At 33.8% G+C, this 24,920-nt stretch overlaps 3 protein-coding genes across 8 annotated transcripts in view; 2 read left to right on the forward strand and 1 right to left on the reverse strand.

The window, feature by feature from the left end:
• Window positions 1-2,679, forward strand: part of LOC131952840 (retinol dehydrogenase 13) — a gene marked incomplete at its 5' end in the record, with an annotated part of 10,122 nt that extends 7,443 nt beyond the window's left edge. The window contains 2 exons of the mRNA XM_059315730.1: window positions 1,423-1,572; window positions 1,780-2,679. Coding sequence (XP_059171713.1) covers window positions 1,423-1,572; window positions 1,780-1,964 — 335 coding nt within the window. The remainder of the gene's footprint in view (window positions 1-1,422; window positions 1,573-1,779) is intronic.
• A 218-nt stretch (window positions 2,680-2,897) lies between these two features.
• On the reverse strand, window positions 2,898-13,439 carry LOC131952843 (GTP-binding protein 128up). The gene is made up of 10 exons (XM_059315733.1): window positions 13,332-13,439; window positions 8,294-8,459; window positions 7,461-7,591; window positions 6,439-6,508; window positions 6,118-6,287; window positions 5,703-5,888; window positions 4,976-5,088; window positions 4,751-4,873; window positions 4,518-4,613; window positions 2,898-3,214 (listed from the first exon to the last, which is right to left on the reverse strand). The coding sequence occupies exons 1-10, from the start codon at window positions 13,368-13,370 to the stop codon at window positions 3,208-3,210; spliced, it is 1,101 nt and encodes a 366-aa protein (XP_059171716.1). The 5' UTR covers window positions 13,371-13,439; the 3' UTR covers window positions 2,898-3,207.
• A 7,998-nt stretch (window positions 13,440-21,437) lies between these two features.
• The window catches only part of LOC131952835 (eukaryotic translation initiation factor 4E transporter), a 37,735-nt gene continuing 34,252 nt past the window's right edge, over window positions 21,438-24,920 (forward strand). For 2 of the 6 annotated variants that reach the window (XM_059315718.1, XM_059315719.1), the window contains exon 1: window positions 21,438-21,749. The gene's annotated coding sequence lies outside the window, so the exon portion shown is untranslated. The remainder of the gene's footprint in view (window positions 21,750-24,920) is intronic. The other 4 variants (XM_059315720.1, XM_059315722.1, XM_059315721.1 and 1 more) reach the window with 3 other exon arrangements.

Genomic DNA, 24,920 nt, shown 5'->3' on the forward strand with positions numbered 1-24,920 from the left:
TTCAAACCCTCTGGCAGATAAGGCTCGATCCCTCCCAACACTAAAAATTAAGAACGAAGAAGAAGAAGAAGATATGTAAACAATGCCTGCGCTTGAATCATAAATATCGGGACACGGGTTTACCTATACCACCGCATGAAAACCTTGAGCGTACATTAATCACTCACCGAAATAATGAGGTAGACTGCCCATGTGTCAGGGACGTAGAGGCCCCCCCCCCCCCCCGATTACACTAACGCAAAGGCGCCACGTACGGCCCCTGGCTCCTTAAAACTAACAGGCGCCATCATGCCAAATAGCATCCTGTTAACAATGATGCAGATTGCGTCATTTGCTAAAGTGACACAAATGAACAGGATTTTTTCCTCAGCGCGTAAAAAAATTATTTGACGTGTTTTAAACATCAGTGTGACTGATGCAATATGCTAGCGTTACTAATGATCTATTATTAGATGCTCGATCTCAATTTCTGACTGGATTGTCTAATAATAGATGCTTATTGCATCATTCGCAAAGTGACAAAACTCTACAGTAGGCCCCTCATATTCAAAAAGTTATTTTTTCATCTTTCGCAAGGTGACGAAACTGTACAGAAGGATTTCCTCGCGTTACAAAGTTATTTTTAGAAGCCTGTTGTAGTTTTACCGCTGAATATAGTAGTACCCCTTACTCGCTATGCAGGACGCTCGTTTAACGGATTTCAAGTGCCAACATAGTCGCTCTAAAACTCTGGGCGCCAAACGTGTATTGACGCAAGTTGTACCCTATATGGCGCCACCCATAAGAAACTTTAGTTTTCTTTTTCGCATAAATAATCTCGGGAGTATTCTCATCTACTCCCTAAAGTGTCATGGCACTCAGATGAACCGCATCCGAGTTTTATTTTTTATATACCGTGTATAGAGAAAAAAAAATCGCTCCCCCCCCCCCCCGGCGGCGCCGCCCTTGCAATCAGAGTTTCTTCCAGGCATCTCTTCTCCCTGAAAAATTTTTACCGCCCCCCCCCCCCCCCCCGAACGAAATGAAATTTATATAATTTATATAGAAAATATATACTTTTAACAGTGTCCGCCCCCCCCCCCCCCCCACACACGAAAATTTCAAGTGCCCCCCCCCCGGAGAAAAAAGTCTGGAAGAAACACTGCTTGCAATATTAAACAATATTTTTTTGCAGAACCCTACCATTGAGTGGTCTAATCATCTCCCCAAAGTTTCATGGTACACGGGTGAACGGTGTGAAACCGAAATTTTATAAACCGTATATAGAAAAAAAAATCGCAGCCTCCCGTGGCGCCGCCCTTGCGAAATTAAAAAAGTATTTTTTTTTTATATCAGGCACATGTCTACTAGAATGTGATGTTTTATATTTTATATCAGGAGATTGATATGTACTAGAATGTGATGTTCACTGCTTTCTATCAGGTGCTTGTGCTACTGAGTTGTTGAGGAATTACCCCGGCATGTATGGCAACCTGCTCAGAGTTATCTCCAGATTTATGTTTAAGTCACCTGAAGATGGTTGCCAAACTGTTGTCTACCTAGCTGTTGGAGACAGTCTCAGGGATTTCTCAGGTATGGGAATAAAATCAGTCACCCTTGTATTATAGCATAGATCTGTGCCCACACCAATTTCTCATGGAACACAATTTAAATGTTATACATTATCTTAAAGTTTTACACAATCACTCTGTTCAATAACAATGGTTATATGCTTCAATACAAACTATTATGCATAAGCCAGTTTTTATTTCTTACATTTTCTGTTTATTAATTTCTCAGGCAAAACATTCGCCAACTGCAAAGTTATGAAAACTCAAGAGAGAATCAAAGACAAGGACACAGCAAAGAAATTGTGGAATCTAAGTGCACACCTCTGTGGCTTTGAGCCTGAAATTCCTTATGAAGAGCCAAGCCCAGTTCCAGAAACTCCTGCCTCAAGCACAGAGGAGAAAAAAGAACAGTAACTGATAACCCAATACTCTACATCTTTCTTTGTGACAGCCAGTGTTCAAAGATCAAAGATACATCTAGTATGTGCACTCATGTATACATGCATGAGGAAATTCTCCTAACACCACAGTCCACAAAGTTATTGTTTCTTGTTGCCTTGTACATACTTTTACAAGTTCATCCATTTTGTGCAATAAAATGTAATTACACACTGCAATAAATGATTTTCAAAGTGATGAGAATTCCAGCACAAATGTTATAGAATTTTTTTCTTGATAAATGAGAGGGAAATACTGAGATTAATTGTTACTATTTAATGTTGGAAAATAAAGCAAATTGAAATGTTGCAAATGAGTACTAAATATTTTAAAATAACTTCCAACTAGTGTTTATAAAGCAGAATGTGTTTTTCTTGAAGAGTTTTGCTGTGTGTGTGTGTGTGTGTAGAGGCAAGTAGGCTACACAGTGTGCATGTAGAAAAGGTAGAGAGCAGCACATGTGCTCAAGATTTAAGTATTTGCCCACTCACTTTATTTACTCAGAAAGTTATGCAAGATCTCTTGCTACTTATAATTCAAGTTCATTGTTAGTATTGTAAAACCGTTATGAATAAATTATGTTTTTAGATTTAAAATATTTTACGCATGAATCAAGCATGATCTTAGCATAGATTTATTATGTTTAGGTGTGGTATACTTTTAACAATAAAATATTTATATCACTTATAAATAGTATTTTTGTGTGTATATTTATAATTAAAGTAAAATTAATTGAACTATGAAACCCAAATTTTTAAAATTCAGGTCATAAACACACAGCAGCAAAATTAACTCAACACTCACGGAAGTTAAATCAACTCAAAACACAATTTAGCCTAACTGATAACATAGTACATTTGACAATCATTTTTTAAACTTTAAAAAAAGCTATTTAACAAAAAGGGTAAATTTAGTAAACACGCAAATTGTTTATTAATTACCAATTTTTTTAAAAATACTTTACATTCAAATGATTCACTGCCAATTTTTTTTTATGATTTAATTAATAATGCACAATTTAAAATCTTTCATTTGCTCATACATTTCTGTTCCATTTGTTCAACATTCAAACATAAATCTTTACAAACACTGACATAGAAGAATAAACCTCTTCAATTCAGTGCTCTACTTCTTATCAAACTGTTAAAGGCCATTCTGCTTCAACTTCAGTGGTAGAAAAGCAGCCAATTCCACCAGATGGGGGCCATAAGCCAAAATTTTAAACTCTGGGGGAAAAAAAATTCATCAAAGCCATTTAAAAACTTTTGTTCAGTACATGTTAATATAGTATATAGATTTTCAAAATAAATGTGTATCAGTAGCTGTGGAAGTATCCACAAGACAAGTTTATTACTGACTTGATACCAGAATACATCTATAGTATTGAAAGAATGTTTAAATATTATTTCAATTTGAATTGAGCTTTTATTTTGCACTGTAAAGATTTATTTAATTTTAAGATAGTAATAACAAAGAGAGCATCCATAAATGATGCAACACCCTCCTTTCTGTATCAAACACACCTTATCGCAAACTAAAATTAAATAAGTTTCCCCCACACCCAAATAAAAAACAAAAATGATGTTAATAGAAATGTAAGACAAAATTATTTCTATCTTAATGAGAGTTGTCCAAACTCCCTTCCTCTTCTAACCATTTTCATTCATTTTAGATCTGACTTAATTCTTCCCCCTTGCACTCCCCATTCGTGTAGTTCAGGGACTCAAAACAAATTTGTCATATTTTACAGACATTTGATTATGCAGTACTTCCATTTCAATATTGTTTTACCAAAAGAAAACTATAACACACATCAAAATAACTACTCTTCTTTACCCCTTAAAAATAATTTGGCTGTTCATAAGCCAAAGGCAATAATATATTCTGACTCTTAATCCTAAAGTCTCAAGTCTGTGGGACATCCCTGTGTCATTCATGTACCAAGTCACTGAAACACATGGACCACAAGGATCGAAAGGTACTACATTACAATAAATGTGTGCATTATTTTGTATCATGCAGTCTTGTAACCACGTCCTAAATTTTAAAGTAAGATACACCTCTTAGCTAGTTAAGTTCGCTGTACCCTGTCAATTCTGTGCCTAAGACGTAAAAATAGCAAAATTTTACAATGTACATTTCTAACCTTAACCATACATTTCTTTGAAATTTCTTTAAATATTAGAAATTTTCCAGACATTGTAACTTTTCTGTCCTAATCTTCACTACTACTGAAAACTTAATGAGATTAGCTTGTCTATCCATTTAGTTGAAATATGAGCTCAATAAAAATCTAGCTCAATTCTCTTTAGCAAATGTTACAAATAATCATTTTTAATGATTTAATGACAATTGCAAAATAACACAAATTAAGACTGAAAGAAAGTAAACTACAAATGGAAGTTTGGTAGTCAATTTATGCAAGAATTATTAGTTCAGCCAAAACAACTGAGTTATTTTGATTCCCTCGTTTGATCTACAATTTGTAACCACAAACACAAAAGTAATTGCTTTTTATCTTTTACTTACTTTTTTATTATTTGAACTACATCCTCATCACACAATATATGTTCTTTGCCAACTCTTTGTGGGCAATGCTTTACTGAGGAACCCCATACCAAAGCACTAAAATAGAAAATGGGCAAGAAATTAGATTTTTATAAACCATTTATTTCTTCTAAAATCTTTACAACTTAGCACCACTAAATCTAATAGCAAAAGAATAACTGTACAAGGCTAATCTTTTAAAACTGTGTGCTAACATTTTAAACTCCTTTATAATACTTCTGTGAAGTTTGTTACAAAAATCCTCCACAGAACTCTTGCCCTCCTTGAGTACAACAGGAGATGAATAGTCAGGAAGCTGTCCTTTAGGTTTAGTGTAACTGTAATAAAATATATAATAAATAAGCCCAAGTATTTGAGATCTAAACAAAATACAAATGATTTTCTATTTTCTTTTAAATGCTACAAAATAAAATACTTGCATTCGAACTAGTTTCAGGTAATCCCACATTTTCTCTAACAAGTCATCAAAGTTCCATTTGTGATGAGCTGAGATTGGAACAGTGTGGGGAATTTTATAAATTATGTCCAGCTCCTAAAAAAATTCAGTTTTCTTATATGTACTGATTTATAAAGCTGGTTTATCAAAGCAAACAAAAAGTATTATTTTATTTATCCAATAGACAGAACACACTTTAGTACTGTTTCAACTTTAACACTGAACATAATGAAAGCAGAAAGGCTCTTCTACATAACAATAATTAAGAAGAACAATCTGGATATCAGAATAACAGTCATTGGTGTTTCTCAAAGAAATATTTTTTTTCTTTAAATATATATATAGGGCCTATATATATATATATATATATATATATATATATATATATATATATATATATATATATATATATATAAATAAATGAAGTTGACAGATCATAGCATAATTTGAGAAGTGCAAAAGTTATGGATGGGTAAAGTGAAGGCTAAATATCAATTTAGGTAACAAACAAAAAACTCAGCTAGAATCTCATCTACTTTGTTAAGTCAATACAACAAAACAGAGAATGATTGATTCAAAAGAAAAACTGATCTACAATATATAACTGAGTTACATTCAACAAAAACAAAAAAAAATACTTAAAGCAACTGAAATAATTTAATTTTTTAGTTAACACATGAGAAAAATATTTTGTTCAAAATTCTTTTTACCTCAACTGAAATCTGATCTATTTTGTTAAGCAAATAAATACAAGGAATGTAAACCCTGTTTCCTTCAATGACATCAATGAGGTCTTCAGTTGTGGCATCATATCTTAATGTAATATCAGCATTGTGGATCTTGTATTCATTAAGAATTGTTTTCACTAGATCATGATCAAGTTCACTTTGCTGGACCTATTTCGTAGTTTAATGAAGGACAATGAGTCATGTTTTAGAAAAAATAGTATGCTGCAGCATAAAACTGCATCAAAAAAAATTTCATGGTTAAAATATGAATTTAATAAATGAGTAATGAGTTTGGAAAGAGGATAAGTAGACAAATAGAAAGCAAAAAATTTTCTTTCTAATCAAGACCAGAAATATGCACTTAGATCTATTCCATACATTTTATCAATTAACTTACAAGACTAGTAAGGTTCAACCCTCCTTTGTCTTTTTTTTTAAACTGTATATTAGGAGGTTCTTTATTAAGTCGAATGCCAAACCCCTCCAGTTCTCTTTCAATAATCCTCTTATGTTGTAGTGGTTTCAGTACATCAAGAACAATAAAGATAAGACTGCAGGTTCTTGCAACTAATAGTTAAAAAAAAAATGAAAATATAAATGTAAATTTGAAGTTAGATAAAAAATAATTTTTACAGTGCTTGTTATCCTCCAATTGTTTCAGCCATTAGTCACAGATCCTTATTGATGTGTGAATTATTTTTTAAAAGAAAACTTTTACCTGCAATAACTTGCTTGCCTCTACCCTTTCCATCTTTTGCACCCTCAATAATACCTGGTAAATCCAGTAGCTTAAAAAAAATTTAATTACTGTTTAGCCAAAAATAAATGATCCATAACCATTTTTTTTTAAAATCATTGAATGACAACCGATGAGGAAGAGTTCTGTAGTTAATCACAAATAAATTACCAGATTACTATTATCTATTGGGGCATCGTATATTTATATACAACATAAAGATATGCACACACATACAAATATATATTAGCTGCATACCCATGCTTCGCCACGGTGAATCTTTTTTAAATGTACCAACTTGGGAACAGAAAAATCAAACACAAACACAATGCAACCCACAAACACAAAAGTAAACACAAGCGAAAACTCAAACAAAAATGCAAACACAATGCATATGCAAACACAAACGCAACACAAACCAAACAAATGCAAACTCAAACAATACCGCAAACGCAAAAAAAAAAAACGCAAACAAACACAGATGAAAACACAAACTCAAACAAAATACGAACACAAACTAAAACAAAATGCGAACACAAAAACCTAATTAATTAAAATGTTTTATAAGTTTGCAAGGGGAGGTAATTTAAAAAGAAATTAAATTCAAGTATTGCTATTTAATTTTAAAAAATGTGAATGCGAATTGCGCGGAAATCCGTGAGAGCAATATTGTTGGAATACATGGTCGTTTGTTTGATAAAGCGCTTGTGTTTGCATTTCTTTTTGTGTGTTGCTTGTGGATGTTGTGTTTGCGTTAGTGTTTACATTGGTTTTTGTGTTTTCTTTTGTGTTTGTTTTCTTTTGAGTTTGTTTACACGGTGCTTTTGTTTGTGTGTTTATTTTGCGTTTGCATTGTAATTGTTTTGAGTTTATGTTTTTTGTAATGTTTGTGTTTGTATTTGGCTCTGTTCTGTTCCTAAGTAGGTACTTTTATGCAGTTAGTATATATACAACACAGTCAAGCATCATCAGCCATTTTTGTTATTATATTTTTAACAACCTACTTGTATTTTTGCACCTTTATATCGGATGACTCCAGGAACAGTAGTGAGCGTTGTAAACTCATAAGCAGCAACTTCTGAATAAACTCCTGCCAAATTACTGAGTAAAGTTGACTTACCAACAGATGGAAATCCTTGGAGACAAGAAATGTGCTTTTTTATTTATAAAATCACAATTTATTAAAACAGCAAACATATTTTTCTATTTTATTAAACTTATCTTTCTCTAAATGAAGTATTGGTTGGAGTTTGGCACAATTATTATTATGACAGTATTGTTGAATACAGAATTATCTCATCAAAGTCTTGAAAAAAATATGCAAAAGAACCACTCTGAATGATTTCCAAAAATCTGCCTGGTTTTCATAACCAATAAAAATGCTAGTCAAAGTTCAAGATTTACAAGGAAAAAAGTACAAAAATCTCTTCAAATGTATCATGTTTGATTAAAATCATTGTGAAGAAAAGAAGCATTATTCTAAAACTAAAAAAAAATCTAAAACCTAGATACTAACATGTTATCAGTTGGAAAATATATGAAGTATAATGTTTTTAAAATGATTTAAAATGCACTTTGTGGTTGATATATTTTGTCATTAGGAAAGTAGTTCACAAATCAAAACTTTAAAATTGAATAAAAATGACAAATCCTGATTTGTATCTTTCTCTTTAAAAACTAAACAAGCTTGTACTTTTTACTGTGACAGAGTTTCATTTATTGCCAGTTGCAGCCAACAAGTGAAATTTCACTCTAAAATTATTTGTTGTTACATGTTTCTTTTTAATATTACATTATATTTTTAGTGCAACAAAACGGAGCTAATTAAGAAACTAACCAACAAACCCAATTCGAGCATCTCCTGTTTTTGCTACATCAAAACCCTCTCCAGCACCACCACCTCCACCTTTTGGTTCGATAAGTTCACGACGTAGCTTAGCTAATTTAGCTTTAAGCAGTCCTAAATGTCCACTTGTTGCTTTATTTTTTTGAGTCCTGGCCATCTAAAAGTGGATAAAAAAATTACATACATTTCTGATTATGTAATATGTTGCTTAATTAGCTGAGTAAAGAATATGGAGAATGTAGATATCTTTTAGTGGAGTAGTTTTAAGAAAACTCAATTTCACTCAATTTCTGTACACAAAAAATCAGATACATACTTAAATTAATCCTGGGTGGGGGTGTGTGTTAATGTCTGCAGAAATGATACAGCGTCCAAATTCCTACCCACTGATGATTTACAATGAACTTTAATTTATACTAAAAACACTTTAAATTTAGTACTGCTATTTAATGTTAAATGAATCAGATGTTCCGATTTTGTGTTGACTTTACCACCTTATTTAAAGCCTCCCAAAATATTGAGCTTGAAATTTGTTTTGGTTGCTAAATAGATAAACTTCTTTCCATAGTCCTGATCACCACGATTGCTTGAAATATTAGCAATTTTTCATTACATTCATTATGTAAAAAATTACTTTCTTATAGCTAATCTTACATGCCTGGTAGTCAGGGATGTGACCAGACCATGAAAAGAAAATAGGTCATTTTGCGTTTTGCAATTTACTAACTCCCAAATGTTTTTTCTCACACATCTCACTAAAAAAACCAGGACCAACATAAAGCCTAAATAAACTGCAAATCTCACAGTTATTATTCTGGAATGGTACAGTGTAAAAAAAAGGCATAGTCTGTGATAAGTCTGTCACGCCATATTCTGGAAACCACCAGAAGTACTGTAAACCATTGGTTATTTGGAGCTGTATTATTTTTTTACATGTTTAAAAAGTTGCATACATTGGTTTTAGTAGCATTTGAAATAGGGCATACTGTTTGCTTATTATTTTGTATTTCTAATTATTTCAAGTGTATTGCAGGAACTAAATATTGTTTCAGTCCTTACTGCTTTAGTAAATCTGTCATCTTATTTTACAAGTACTAGAATCTAGTTGTCGCCAATCTTCTGCAAGCTTTTTCTATGTTTCTTAAATAAACATTAACTACTAGGCCTAAATCAACTTAATTATTAATATTTAGGTGTAGATCTACTTGGGCTAAATTGTTGCCAAGTTTCTGTCAATTAAACTTAAAATTAAGTTAAAATGTTATGTTCTTGACTTGTATTATATTTCAACAGTCAAATGAACTATGGTTTACAGCGATGAATGTTGACAAAACTCAACAAACTTTACCAGATAATTTCCAACACTATATCGTGAGATTACCAACATATGTTCTCACAAATTGTGCCTCTCACATCACTCAATATATATTCTGCAGGCATTTCGAACTTGAATTTCGCATTTTAGGATTTTACCATTTAACCATTACCAACATGTACTTCCAGCACCCCAATCAGCTTCTTCTTCTTAGTGACTAGTGACATACTAGGTCCTTCAACCCAAAACAATAGATTATATATGAGTGTCTATTAATAGTTAACTACAAATAGCTCACAGAAGGCTATCCTCAGTTCGCTAATACTCTCAGAAGGCTATTCTCAGTTCGCTATTTTTAACAGACCAATCAAATTTATTTTTAAATTTAATGCCCTGAGTATGCATGCATATTTATTTTTATCTTGTGTATGAGACTTGGCTTTTCTACGTTTTTATAACTGTTCAGGTGGTCGAATTGGTTGCGTATCAGGTAGTTTGATTTTGCGGCGTGGGTTCCATTCCTTTTCTATTTTGCTTTTTTTCTATTTTAATTTAGGGTAAGGCATTAGGGTTAGCGATATTGAGATTTATACTTAACAGTTAACCCATTGACATAAATTTTAACTGATAAGAACATTTTTCAGGAGCTAAAAAAAAAAAGCTAAATCTTGAATCTATCTAAATCTAGATTTTTAAATATTCAATATTCCAAATTTGGATTTTTCTTAAGTTTTGGCAACAGTGAATTATCAAAAACTAAAAACAAAAATTCATAAAGAAATAAGCCCAATGTTTTCCTAGCATTTTGTGTGTTTCGGTAGTGTTATAATAAAAAACACTCAACTGGAGGTGAACGTGTCATGTAGCAGGGAATAAAATATGCTGAAATGGATTTGTCGGGTTAGGTTTAGGGTTAAGGATGCATCTATTTGGACACGGGTCCCAATCACACAGCTGCTATTGGGACCTGGGTCCTTATAGCCTCTACCGCCAATAAAATTGTGAAGATTTAGTTAAACAATAATTCTTTTCAGATGCAGAATATATCTTTTTCTGTTGTGATTTTATTCTTGTAATTCTATAAAATATGGCCTGTGGTATGAACTTCTCTGACCGAGCGAATGGAGAGCGCACACGTAAAAATGTACTTTTTTTTTCTTCAGTTAAATGTAATTTGATTTTATAGACCTTTCAGTTCAAATACTAAAAAAATAATAATTGTATAAAATAGCTCATTGTAGGCTACAGTCTACAGCTCCAGGGCCCGTTTTCTTGAATATTAATATCTTACATGTAGTACGCTTTAATAGAAGCAAGAAATAACATATGAACTCACAATGACCCCAAATACATTTTTCTTCGACAAGCTCAGATAGCAATGGTCTTGCTATCAGCTATGATGTATGCTATACGCCTACACTACACTATTCACATCTAAACCAATGGGAACTCACAGTAACCCTAGCTAGACCGAGTCGTTAGTTTTCTTGTGCTGATGAGAAACCATGAGCAGGCAAAACAATAAATTAAAAAAAATGACATTTATGCAAACAACTCAACTATCGAGATAGAACATTAAACTTAGTTAAATACACTTTACTGCTAACAAAAAGCTTAGAAAGGTTCCGAACCAGTAACTGATAGTGATTTGGAAGGCATGACGTTCTCCACTCGACCACGACGTCTTACAATATTTATAAATATTTAATAATTATATATAGGCCTATAGACTTACTAAATATAAGGTAATTAAAAATAGCAACACAAGAACTAACGCTAGCAAATCCGCATAACTAATTACAATAAAACATAATAAAATGCTAGCAAATCCACAAGAAAAATCAAATAAACAAAAAAGGTAGGCCCTATAATTTTAACTCACAGGTTATATGAGTATGTAACACACTTAATGTTGGGTCCGAATAGCCTCTTCCTAGGGTTAAGGTTAAGAGATATAAAAACAGTAGTTCTACATTTAGTACATACATATTACATGTTGAAAAAATAGGTGAATAAAATAATCACAGGAAAATGCCTCACTCTGATTGGTCAGTTTTTTTTATAGAGTAGCAAGTAGGAATAGTTTTAGTTAGGCCTAGTTAATAGTTTTTATCATACTTCATTACAAACCATATCACTTACTGGTTAATTTGAGACCAAATGTAATGGTCTAGCTTAATTATGGGCTGAGAAAACAAACAAAAACAAAATGACCTATTAACTTCTTAAAATGCGAAACTCTTTTTCGCCATCAAAAGAGGTCAAAAAGTTACGTTTTCCATTCGTAGCACGATGTCATAGCAATTACGACAACATTGGGTATTTTAGTTGTGATGCTCGTTCAGTGGCCTTTTTCGGAGCTAGGCCTAATTACGGGCGATTTTTAGATTTATTGATCGGCCGTTAGCCTTTGTCATTGCTGCGTATTTTAAACAATGCTCGTTCAAGGGCCTTTTTTTGCGCTAAATAATCAGTTTACCGGCTTTTTAAGCGTTTATTTTTTTTAAGCAAGACGTAGATCTAGATCTAGTTTTAAAAAATAAATTTTTGCGCGAGCATCATTTTTTTCGTCTGTTAAAATTTCAATTGGTATAAGTACAGGATGGAGAGCTTTTATTGTTGTTTTTTTTCGTGACAGATTTTATCAAGATAGATCGACTTCAAGTTGAAATTGAATATTTAAATTACGTTACCTTACTCTTACTACATTAAACAACATTTGTTTTATCTTTTAAGAGTATAAAAATAACGTGTGCCTCTTGTGTAGACAAAAAAAAAAAAAATTAAGCTAAGTTTTAAAATCAGTCTTAGCTTTGTATCCATTCGGCTCTACTCTGTTATAATTTAAAAATGTATTAATTAGTTTAGGCCACATTACCGCGGTTCGCTCCTCGTTACGATAAATCTTTACCCTAGAAAGTCCTAGATGCCATGATTTTACTTGCACATTGTCTTATTATTAGAAATAGATAGTCCTAGATCTAGCTAAATCAAACAGCTCTTTAGTAAAAAAAAATTATACAGCTGGCTGTCTAGCATGCGTGATATGTGAACTTAAAAAAAAATGACCATAAGTAGCGAAGTAGCCTGTTTTTCAATTTGCTCGAAGAAGTGGGGGGGGGGGGGGGAAGAGAAGTGAAGACACCGATGATCTCGTGTACGCGTGTTCATTCTATGACGTGTACTATAGGCCTGCTGACCTCATATTGACCCCTCGACCGTGGTGGGATTATCCACCCGCGGGATAGTACACGTAAGCAAGCTATCACGCGAGTGACGATGTTTGGAGATTTTAATTTTTAAAAAAAAATCATGTTTTCAATATGAAAAAAAAAATGTAATGTAAAAAAAAAAGGTAATCTATCGTTTTAGGTACGTTAAATCGGCAGAGGCTAGATCTAGTTATGTGCGACAAAGTTGCCTCATCTTAAGGCTTTAGGCCTAACTAATAGAAGTAGGCCTATATTGTGATATAGCCCTATCCCTAGCCATAGGTCACTGCGCATGCGCAGAACTATCTTTTGAGGACAAAGTGGAGATGTTGGGGACAAAGTTTTTTCCGAGTAGTCACTTCGAAAATTTTCACACTTACACTTATTTTACTACTAGCCTCGGCCGATTTTTCGTACCTAAAGGGCTAAAGCTATAGGTTACCAAAAACAACTAGAATTGATATGAGATTATGTGTTCCAAATTATAATTTATGCAAAATACCTCGGCCTCAATATCTGCAATTTTTTGTAAAATCGACATGTTGCCAATATGGTAATCCTACTTTCTGTCTCAGCAACCGGAAACGTTGCAGTTATTGTTAGCATGAGCCTAGCAGTAAAAAAAATTTAAAACACAAACACCCACACACTACACTTATACTATACGGTGCCCTGTCAAAAAGGCCCGGGACAAATCGACCCCGTCAAAACTGCCCCGTTAATATTAATAATATGACCCCGTCAAATCGACCCCCGACAAAACGACCCAGTATAGACATACTTACAAAACTATATGGAATCTATAATACAAACGACCCAGTCAAAATAGCCCAGTCAAAAGGGCCCCGACTTATTGGCTCCCGACAATTGGGTTCCCGACATTTTGGCTCCAGACAAATGAATGGCCTGTCCACTATTGGCATAAAAGTAATCATTTTGTCCTACCTCCAATACCACTATAACCTCTTTTAAATGCCTGAATAAAATTGTTTTTCATGAACCAACATGATGTTTACAAAACAACGGCATTTTTTAATAATCTATACTAGCATATTACAGGTAATGTACAGCAATTTTGAGGGGGGTTGTAGGCAGAGGTGTGACATCGTTTTAGGGGGGGGGGGGGGTCTGGATTTTTGTGACGACGTGTGACTGAGGGGAGGGGGGAGGTAAAAATCGTCCAAAAAGCGTGACGTCATTTATGGATGTCCCATATATATATATATATATATATATATATATATATATATATATATATATATATATATATATATATATATATATATATATATATATATATATATATATATATATATATATATATATATACATATATACACCTCCGTCTCCGGAGGGAAAAATTCTGAAAGAAACACTGGTTGCATTTCTAGATCATACCGACTAAAGGTAGACACTATTTTTAAACCTCAATCATACAGATAGTGTTTATTTCCGACTTTTTTTTCTCCGAGGGGAAGGGGAGCTGACACTGGTAAAAGTATATTTTTTCTATATAAATTGTATATTGATCGGGGTGAAGGCGTGGGTGGTGGAGTGGATGGCGGTAGATGTTCTTCAGCGGGAGAGGGGTGATTCATTTTGCATATAGCGAAAACTCTATTTGATCGCCACATTGTAATATTCTTTAAGTGTTTATTATCTAAATTAATTATTAAATACATTAAAATGGATAGTTTTGTAAAAACATGTTTCATTTTTCAAACTTAGCATTATAGTTAACGTCATTTGGAATGAAAAAAAATGTATCACCCTTCACAAAAATTCTAAATGTGCCTAAAAATTATTTCCCTTCGCCCCTTAGCACCAATTACTTTCATTTATAAATTTAAAAAAAAAAATTTCTTCCCTTTTTTAAAAATTACATCGGAAAAAAACAACTTTTTATTACTTTGTTTTGGTTTTGGAAAAAATTAATTACTTAATTAACATGGATTGTTTAAGTGCAATATAGTAAGTAAAACTCAGATATTTTAAATATTGCCTTTTATTTATTTTATACACTGAACGTATTGTTTATTAATTATTATTTATAATCAATAATAGTTTAGAAGCTGCTCCTAAATTTGCTCTATGTTTACTTCTATCTATCTTTCCGTTTGCGGACAAGCTTGGGGTATTATAGTCGTTCACTGAATTAAATCAGGCGCGTCCGCCGGCGCCCCGGCAGGGTGTGATTAGGCGCCCCTGGCCTTCCCGTGAGAGCTATGGCGCCTACGCTTGTTTTAAACAGTGCGATAGACTTTGGATTAATTAGAAGGGTTACCATAGTCCTTCACTAAATCAATTTCAACAGATTGATATTTAGTGCAATAGACTATGGATAAGTTGGGGTATTCTACTCGTTTACTAAGTTGAATCGGGCGGTTCAGCCGGCGCCCCGGTAGAGTTTGATTTTGGCGCCCCGGGTTCAATTGTGAGCAATATGTGTTTATATTTGCATTTAAGTTATGTTCTGCGTTATTGTTTATGTTTGCGTTTGTATTTGTGATTGTGTTATGCGTGCGTTTGTTTTTTGTGTTTGGATTTGGTTATTTGTGGTTATAGTTAATTAAAAAAGTAATATATTTCCTAAACCCGGGCAATGCCGGGTAGGCCTATATGCTGCCTACTAAACACACAAGTCATGGTCCTTTACAAACAGGTTTTTCACAATAGGCCTATATATATATATATATATATATATATATATATATATATATATATATATATATATGCTAGCTATTGCTAATACCCTGTGGTGGTTTCTGCGAAAAAAATAATTCGATATGGTGGCGCCCCGGCAGGGTTCAGTTTAGCTCCCCGGGCTTTCCCGTGAGTACTATGGTACCTTTGTTCATTTTAATAATTGCGAAACGCTATGAATATGATGGGCTACTATAATCGCTCACTATACCGAGTGAGGCGCCTTCCTACCTAGGCCCACCTACCTACATACCTAGCTCCCTGCCTACTTACCTACCTATCTACTAACCTGCCTGCGCTGCCAACCTACTTTCCTACCTGCCGTTATTCCTGCCAAACTGCTTTCTTTCCACCCCGCCTGTCTGCTTACCTCACATCCTACTTACACACACACAATAGTTCGTATGTGTGTGTATATATATATATATATATATATATATATATATATATATATATATATATATATATATATATATATATATATATGTGTGTGTGTGTGTGTGTGTGTGTGTGTGTGCTAGTGTGCTCTAGGGCTATGCATTTTTACATTTTTGTTGTTAGGGAGAAGGGAGAACTATTCAGTATAAAAGGAGTTTCCTTTTGTTTTGTTTTTTTTTACTTTGTACCTGCCGCTAAAATATTCTTTTTTGTATGTGTGCATAAAATAGTGTAGATTTATTAATAAAAGTAAATTTTATTATGTATTTAAGTTTATATAATCATTTTCGTAAAGCCAATGTGTTCATAATATTAAATTTAAAAACCCGATAGGCAAAGATTTAGAATGAGAAATAATTTAATAATTGCTATTTAACCTGAAACACCTATTCTAAGTATTGTAATAATATTTTTAATAAAATACTTAAAAAAAACTTTTTAAAAAACCACGTTTTTCTTGTGGACTAAAAAGTAGAAAATAACTATTTACATACATTTGATGACAAAAAACGTGGGTCGGGCAGATGGGTCGGGAAATTTGATGGTGAACGTACCCACGTTTTTTGTCATCAAATGTATGTAAATAGTTATTTTCTACTTTTTAGTCCACAAGAAAAACGTGGTTTTTTAAAAAGTTTTTTTTAAGTATTTTATTTTCTCCTTTTTAGTCCGTTGCTACACATGAAACACGTGGTTTTTAAAAAAGTGTTTATAAATACACGGACTAAAAAAAAATCTTGAGCGACCAGGATTCGAACCTGGGTTGTCGCGGCCACAGCGCGTTCACATCGATTGGGGCCGAAGTAACTGTATCAATAGGCCTCTAGTCTTGTCGGTATCTTTAGAAATCTTGTCCTCAATTTTATGGTCCTTGGGGCGTAATTAAATTAAGCTAATTACGGTCACTAATTGCTAGTTTTTATGATTGCATCTGAAATTGTTAGGCGAAAGTAGCATGCATGCCAAATTTCAGGTCTCTAGAGCAATCAGAAGTGGGCTAATTTTCGATGTCAATTTTAACAACAAACACACAAACGCGAAGCTGAGTTAATAAAAACGTGTTAAAAATAAATATACACAGAGATAGATTGTTTTCTTATATAATCAATTTAAAAAGTCAACTGTATTTCATGACGAAAATCAACACAAAATACATTCGAATAGAAACTGTCTAGGGAGACTACTCTAATATTTGTAGGATTAATATTTTTTATTAAGAGTTTTTTGCGCAATTTCCATACGGACAATTGCGATTATTAACTCGTCATTTCTGGATGGATGGATGGATGGATGGATGTGTGTCCCCAGCTTTAAGTGGTATCTCCTCCTCAACGAAGCAATATCGAGGACTAGTTCCAAAAGCAAATATGTTAAGCAAGTTCGGAGGATGAACATAGGCCAAAAAATTCCCGGAATTCCTTCCTGGATTTCCCGGAAAAGCCAAAAAACCTCGAATACATGCAGTTTTTGCTCCATATCTCGGCAACCAGACCACTTAGCGACTTGAAACATTTACCAATCGATTCCTGCCATAATTTAAACCAATATTGCCGAAGAAAGTTTTCAAAAATATCCTTTCGTTCGGTCACAAAAAATTAATTAAGAACATTTAAACTGAGCATCGTGTAGGTTTTTAGCGCAAAGCTGAGGTTCGAAAGGATTTTACCATAGCGAATGAGTGGAGGTTCGAAAGGATTTTTACGTAGGTATGTGAATTCTAAAAAATTAATTATGGAAATTGCGTTTAAATTGTCACTAGACTTTTTATTAACTTGTTTTTATTATTAGAAGAAAAGTTAATCATGTAGGTCCTATAAAAGATTACCTTGCATTTAAAAAAATATATTCGATAGGTTTAGAATGAGAAATAATTAAAATTATTTATTATATTCATGAGTTATTAATTTTTTTTCTCAAATTATATAGTTAAAAAACCTGTTTTAATTATCTTTTTTAAAATCTTATTTTAATTAATAAATTATAAACAAAGATCGAGGTTCGGCTGGATGTGCGCACTTGGGCTTTTATATATTAGAATAGCCTACATATATAAAATAATGGTCTTGCAGTTCAGAATATTTATTTTTTAAATTATATTCTAGCTACTGTTTAGCGCAATTTCCATACTGGACAATTGCGATTATTAACTCGTCATTTCTGGATGGATGTGTGTCCCCAGCTTTAAGTCGTATCTCCTCCTCAACGAAGCAATATCGAGGACTAGTTCCAAATCAAATTTGTTAAGCAAGTTCGGAGGATGAACATAGGCCAAAAAATTCCCGGAATTCCTTCCTGGATTTCCCGGAAAAGCAAAAAAACCTCGAATAAATGCAGTTTTTGCTCCATATCTCGGCAACCAGACCACTTAGCGACTTGAAACATTTACCAATCGATTCCTGCCATAATTTAAACCAATATTGCCGAAGAAAGTTTTCAAAAATATCCTTTCGTTCGGTCACAATTTTTTTTTAAAAGTGCGACAACTAAACACCCCTTACACGTCCGCATTATTTAAAATTACATTATACATAATACATTACAGTACTATATAGCAAAGAAGGCAGTGGAAGGCGAAGGACAGGAGGGTAAATCATGTGACCTGGCTGGCTTAGCAGCGAACTGCGCGAGACGCAGGCGAAGGAGGAGGAGCTATGATTTATCTCGATTTAAAATTGTTATGGATAACATAAGGAAATTGCGCTTAAATTGTCACTAGACTTTTTATTAACTTGTTTAAACTGAGCATCGTGTAGGCCTACTCGTTAAAATAAAACTATTTCCGTTGATATAGGTTAATATAGTTGTCTTTTTTTTTTTTAGCGCAAAAAAAATATCCTTTCGTTCGGTCACAAAAAATAAAAAATTGTTATGGATAGCATAAGGAAATTGCGCTTAAATTGTCTCTAGACTTTTTATTAACTTGTTGTTTTTTTTTGTTCTTTGAAGATCATTTTTTAACATAATGATAAGGTATGGGACTATGGGTTAGATCACTGTATTGATCACATACATCTTTACTGGTAATTGCAAAAACTATTTACAGTTTTACCTGTTTCAAAAGCTATGATTCTGGCAGCATGGTACTTTGGTACCTCATTACGCGTTTTCCAAATGTACTTAACAAAGCCGTTCGGGGTGTGTGTGTGGGAGGGGGTCAACTTCATTTACCACTGCCCGGTCACTTTAGGTCAATTATCCTACCCAGAGTAGGTGTGTCATTAATGTCGCTCTACACAATTACAGCCTGTCCCGTTTAAGGTGGTGAGGTGGGGGGAGGGGAGAGGAAACATAGCGTCAGTTTTAGGATGACTGTTAAGATATATATACAACGAGCCGACCCGCGGCATATCATACGCCGCTATTTAGTTGTTGTTTTTTTTTACTTTTCAGTAATTCATAATTTGTGAATTCGACAGTACCAACGCTGCCACTGAAAATATTTCTTTAAAACATTATTAGTAGCTCGTTAAGGACGATAACCCCCCCTCCTCCCCCCCCTCGTTAAAGTAAACTCCACTTAGTTACCCCCACCCCCTCCACGTTTAAAATCGTTTCAAACTAAATTATCTGCCCCTAATAGCCGTCACTAAACCCGGCTTTGCTTGTAAACATTTAGCGTGAACCACAGCTCACCAGACCATGATGATGTAGGGGTGGTAGGGAGCGCGTTTACAGCTTGTTTCCTAGCGTCTCCCAGAAGAGAATTATATATATATATATATATATATATATATATATATATATATATATATATATATATATATATATATATATATAGATTATACATTTATACTGATTCAGAAATAGATTTAAATAAGTAACAGTGGTATTATGACAGTAAAATTTTTTACAGAGGGGTCAATGGGGGGGGGGGGTTAGTTGTACGCCACTGGGATAAGTTGCATGTTAATACATTAAAATACACGAAATACATAGTATTGCACACACTTTTACATTAGAAGGAAATAATTTTCATTTATTTTTTGTTTTTCTTGTTCTTTTATCCATGTGTAATTTTGTCTTGAAGTTCTTATAAAGTACATAACATCAGAAAAGACTACACGATCGCTTATCGTCCTTGTGTTCTAGTTCTAGTGGGAAGTGGTTGATCTTCGCTGGCAGAGGCGTAGCGACCCTTCCCGGCGCCCGGGGACAGAATTTTCGATTTGCACCCCCCCCCCCCCCCCCAAACTTTCGATTTGCACCCCCCCCCCCCTCAAACTTTCAATTTGCATTCCTTCAACTTTCAATTTATTTTTCCAACCCATTTTGGCGCCCCCTAAGGTCGGCGCCCGGGGACATATGTCCGTCCCCCCCCCCCCCCCCGCTACGCTACTGTTCGTTGGTAATTCTTCTTCTGTTTCGATCTTAATTCTTAGTGTTGGAGAAGGCTGGTAAGGTGGTATCATTGTGCTGGAGTATCGAGATGAGATATCGAAAAGTGTTGTCTTTGGTCTTGTAGTGGTAGGTTGCGGGGGCGGACACTGTTAAAAGTATATATTTTCTGTATAAATTATATAAATTTCATTTTATATGGAGAAACATAACCCTCCCATGACCAATTCATGGCTACGCCACTGCCCTATTTATACTATATTACCGTGTTAGCCTACTAGGGGCCGTCCATAAATGACGTCACACTCGTAGGGGGGAGGGGGGTCGGTAATTTTGTGACGATGTGTGATGAGGGGGAAGGGGGGTTCAGATGGTGCGACGTCACACTTTTGCATTATAAAAAAGAAATGTTAGAAAACAAATATTTGACGTTATTTCGCGTTTTAGAAAACTGTTTTAATAAATTGTAATCGGACTTTATTAAAATACTCTATTTTGACAGATTTCAGACAAGATTTTGGAAAAATATCGATGTTTAAAAAAAATTCAACTGCAATTTTGAGGGGGGTTGTAGGCTGATGTGTGACGTCATTTTAGGGGGAGGGGTCTGGCTTTTTGTGACGACGTGTGACTGAGGGGAGGGGGGGAGGTAAAAATCGTCAAAAAAGCGTGACGTCATTTATGGATGACCCCCCTACCCCGTACTTTTGTAAAACGTTACAGTATTTAGTTACTATTTTCCATATTCATCCTTCTTGGATAATAATGCAAGAATATCTGCTTTCAATCTTACTAGAGGATAGTCATTAAAATTTAATTAAAGATAATTTTCGAGCATTTAAAGACGTATTAATATAATAGATCTAAATGTTTTTTATTTTGTTTTATAAATAATCAGGCCTAGCCCTAAGCCTACTTTGAAAGAGGAAAAAACCCACGTGACCAAACATGGAAATTTGACCCGGAAGAATTTAAAATTTCTGTTGAAATATAACTTTTCACTGATATTTCTTTTCAAATTGCAAACAAAATTCAATGTCTAATTTAAATATATTATTTCGATTATATAAATATAGATTATAATCGACCATATAATAGATTTTGCTTGATGCATGTTTGCACGAGAAAGATCACCGTGACCCCAAATTTGCGCATGCGCCTTATGAATGTTCTCATGGATTTTCAGCAGTTGTCCAAATTCTGTCTATAATCTTATTCTTCGCGTACTGTTAATTGTGTATACTGCAAAACATCGTCTCCTTTTGTACATAGCTAGATCAGTTACTTTGTAAATATAATTAATCTGGTTTTGTTTTTTTTTTACATTTATTTTCATCAGTTTAGATCTAGAACTAGATCTATCTAGTCTAGATATCTAGGGATTTCTAGATTTAGAAAGATATTGTTCCAACCCGAGACTATTTTTTTTTCGCTGTGAAAACAGGTAAACATAGAAGACAAAATTACTTAAATTTAAACTTATTTTAAATTGGATCTAGATCTAGATCTAGAAATATAGACGTCTAAATCTAGATTCTCTTGATCTATTCGTTACTCTAGATTTTCTGAGTTTCTCGGACCTAGAATGATAGATCTCTACTCCAGGGATCCTCAACGTTACTACTGAGTAACTACTGTAGTCAAGTCAAGTGTACTAGATCTAGTAGTGTAGTACTTTGGTAGTAGGGTAAAACTCCATTTTAGCGTATTTTATTCCCTGCTTCATGTTCAACTCCAGTTGAGCGTATTTTAGTATAAAGCTAGAATCTAGATGTCTAGATTTAGGCCTATTTGTTCGAAGTGTCTACTCGGAAGAAGATTTTTCTCCCCAACGTCTCCACTTAGTCGGCAAAAGATAGCTCTGCGCATGCGCAGTGACCTATGGCTAGGGTTAGGGCTAGAATGAGGGTTAGGGGTAGGATTAGGGATAGGGTTAAGGATAGGATTAGGGTTGGTGTTAGGGTTCTGCGGTTGTAAACACACGCATGCGCAGTACCATCGAAAACATCGCCGCTAAGGCAAGTCGTAGTTTCTCTCCATTGCGCATGCGTATCTTATTCCGGCTAGAATCGGCCTTATTTGTTTTAGGCTTATATGAATATGAGTTTTAATTAGTAATTAGAAAAGGTAAATATTAGTAAATAAAAAAAAACCCATAAAAAAGCATTAGGACAGTTCCAATTAAATAGCGTGTGATTGTCAGCGGGAGAAAAATCCCTACACGGTCAAGGGTTCACAGTGAGTTCACATTGTCAAAACTAAATCAAAACTTCATAAAGAAATAAATAAGCCCAATGTTTTCCTAACGTTTTTGTGTGGTTTTGGTTGTTTATAATAAAATACGCTCAACTGGAGGTGAACGTGAAGCGGGGAATAAAATATGCTAAAATGGAGTTTTACCTTGTAGTAGTACTAGATCTAGATCTAATCTAGGTCTATAGATAATAATTGATAGACTAGGCCCTATAGATCTAGATCTAGCTAGATCTATAGAATCTCTAGTGTTTGATTAGATCTAGATACAACAAAAGTACTAGAATCTAGATTTTGATCTAATCTAGATCTAGTAATCTAGTTAAATCTAAAAACCTAGTATCGCCGTGTTAAACCAACGCCATGGCGTTGTCAAGGCTAAAGCGCTAGCTCAATGATTTGACATGGATAATAACTCGTAAGCAGATGTTGTGGATGCCATAAAACCATTATTATATTTGTTTATTTAATGGAGACTTAAAGCTAATGGCAAGACACTTAGAATGTGTTTAATACGTAAACTTATTTAAAATGTGACAGCACCATACGGGACATGTTCGCGAGATAAACTCATTGGAATCGTGCAATCGATTTCGGTTCCAAGATTGTCATAATGGCGTTAATTTTCTTATTAAAACATATAATACAACTACACTAGAATATCTGTATCGAATATGTCTAAAAACTCTATTGCAACAGTGAAGTTCGGCATTCCTCGGAAAATGGCGAGTTTTTATAAAGACTGCATCGACAAAAGTCCGGTTGTGGTTGTACCGAATCAAAATAGCGGAAGTCGAAATGCCTAATTAAGAGTGTGTAGAACTAGATCTGGTTAAAAGCTAGTAGGCCAGTAGGTGTTTTGTTAAAATTAGATCTAGATAATCTTCTAGGGTAGATTCTAGAACTAGGCCTAATAAAATAAGACTTAAGTTTAAAGTAGTAAGAACTAGAACATTAAGTAGCAGCAATAATTAATTAGCACATAGGCCTACACTTAATATAATTAGAAATACAAAATAATTAGGCCCGCCAAACAGTATTTAAAATGCAACTAAAATCAATCTATGCACATTAAAATAGTTACTAGTAAGCCTATTAACAATAAAATAAATATTTCCGGAACGACATGACAGACTACGCCATGGTTTTACTGTTTTTTACTGCTGTACCATCCCAGAATAATCGACGCTATATCGTGAGAATACCTAATCTAGATCTAGATTTTGTTGGATAATCTATTATTTTAGCTAAGTAAAATTGGCAGAAACTAGTAATTTGAAAAAAGGTGACTTTAAATTTTAGTTAAATGGTAGTAAAGTGTTAATTAAGACTTATAGAGCTAAAATAGCTGTTAGTAGTGTTAGTCTACATACTACATACTTGATATGACTGAAGTTCAGATTTTAGGGGGGAGAGGGTGTTACACCACAGTTGGGTTAGGATTTGACCTACAGTTAGTATAAACTATTAGTACAAATTGTTTACTTCAGTATAAGTTACAAGCATTCAGTGCAAAAAAAAATTTATAAAAAATTGTGGGCTTATTCCTTGACAGCTGGGAACATGTCTGAAACCATTTGTAAAATGTTATGAATAGATAGGCCTAGAATAATTACATTGAATTTAGTTAAGAGAGTATCTTTATGTTTAAAATATTAAGCAGCAGTGTTTCTTTCAGACTTTTCTTGGGGGGGGGGGGGGGTGGACATGGGTAAAAAAAATTATTTTTCTATATAAATTACATATTAGTTCTGTGGGGGCGGAGAAACTCTGGCAGCAAAAATGGCATGTTGCATCTTTGGCAGAGGGAAAGTGCATAACTGTCACCTCAAAAGTCCTGGGATCTGATCTGTAGGCTAAGTTAATCAGATGATGGAAGATGAATTATTTTTTAAAGTTTAATTAGGGCCCTAGAATTTTAAAAATTTTTGGCAGTTTTCCTTAGTTGGGCAAACTTTGATTTTGTTAGTCATGTTACATACCATCAGCACATCTAGTGATTGGCAATTATTTTTAATGCAATGTAAAATTATCACACGATTTTTGGATTTAAAACGTTTCCAATATCGGCGGCTGCAAACTATAAAAAAGTAAACTAAAAATCTTCAGAATTATAAAAAGCACAAGTCGATCGATCATTAATATATCAAGCAACAGATAAGTTATTTTAGCCGGTAAAATTTCTATAGCATCTTCACACTTTACCAGATAAGAACCCAGCAAGTTGGATCTGGGTAACTGAGACAGATGTCACATGATTAATCATTAACAGGTTTTGCATACTTCACACATTGTACGACTTTGCCATTTTGAGTTTCATATCTTGTTTTACAAATATCCTAACTATATTTAGTTTAGACTT

This window comes from Physella acuta, unplaced genomic scaffold (genome assembly GCF_028476545.2).
Source record: "Physella acuta isolate Inbredline_101_S28 unplaced genomic scaffold, ASM2847654v3 ptg000891l, whole genome shotgun sequence".
NCBI classification, from domain to species: Eukaryota; Metazoa; Mollusca; class Gastropoda; family Physidae; genus Physella; species Physella acuta.

What these genes read in the sequence shown, in the direction of transcription:
- LOC131952843 (XM_059315733.1), bottom strand. Translation starts at nt 13,370, where the DNA reads ATGTCGATTTTACAAAAAATTGCAGATATTGAGGCCGAG. An exon ending in AGGCAAGCAAGTTATTGCAG is followed by an intron (nt 6,288 to 6,438) that starts GTAAAAGTTTTC and finishes TTTAACTATTAG; the next exon opens with TTGCAAGAACCTGCAGTCTT. An exon ending in TAGATCAGATTTCAGTTGAG is followed by an intron (nt 5,089 to 5,702) that starts GTAAAAAGAATT and finishes GAATTTTTTTAG; the next exon opens with GAGCTGGACATAATTTATAA.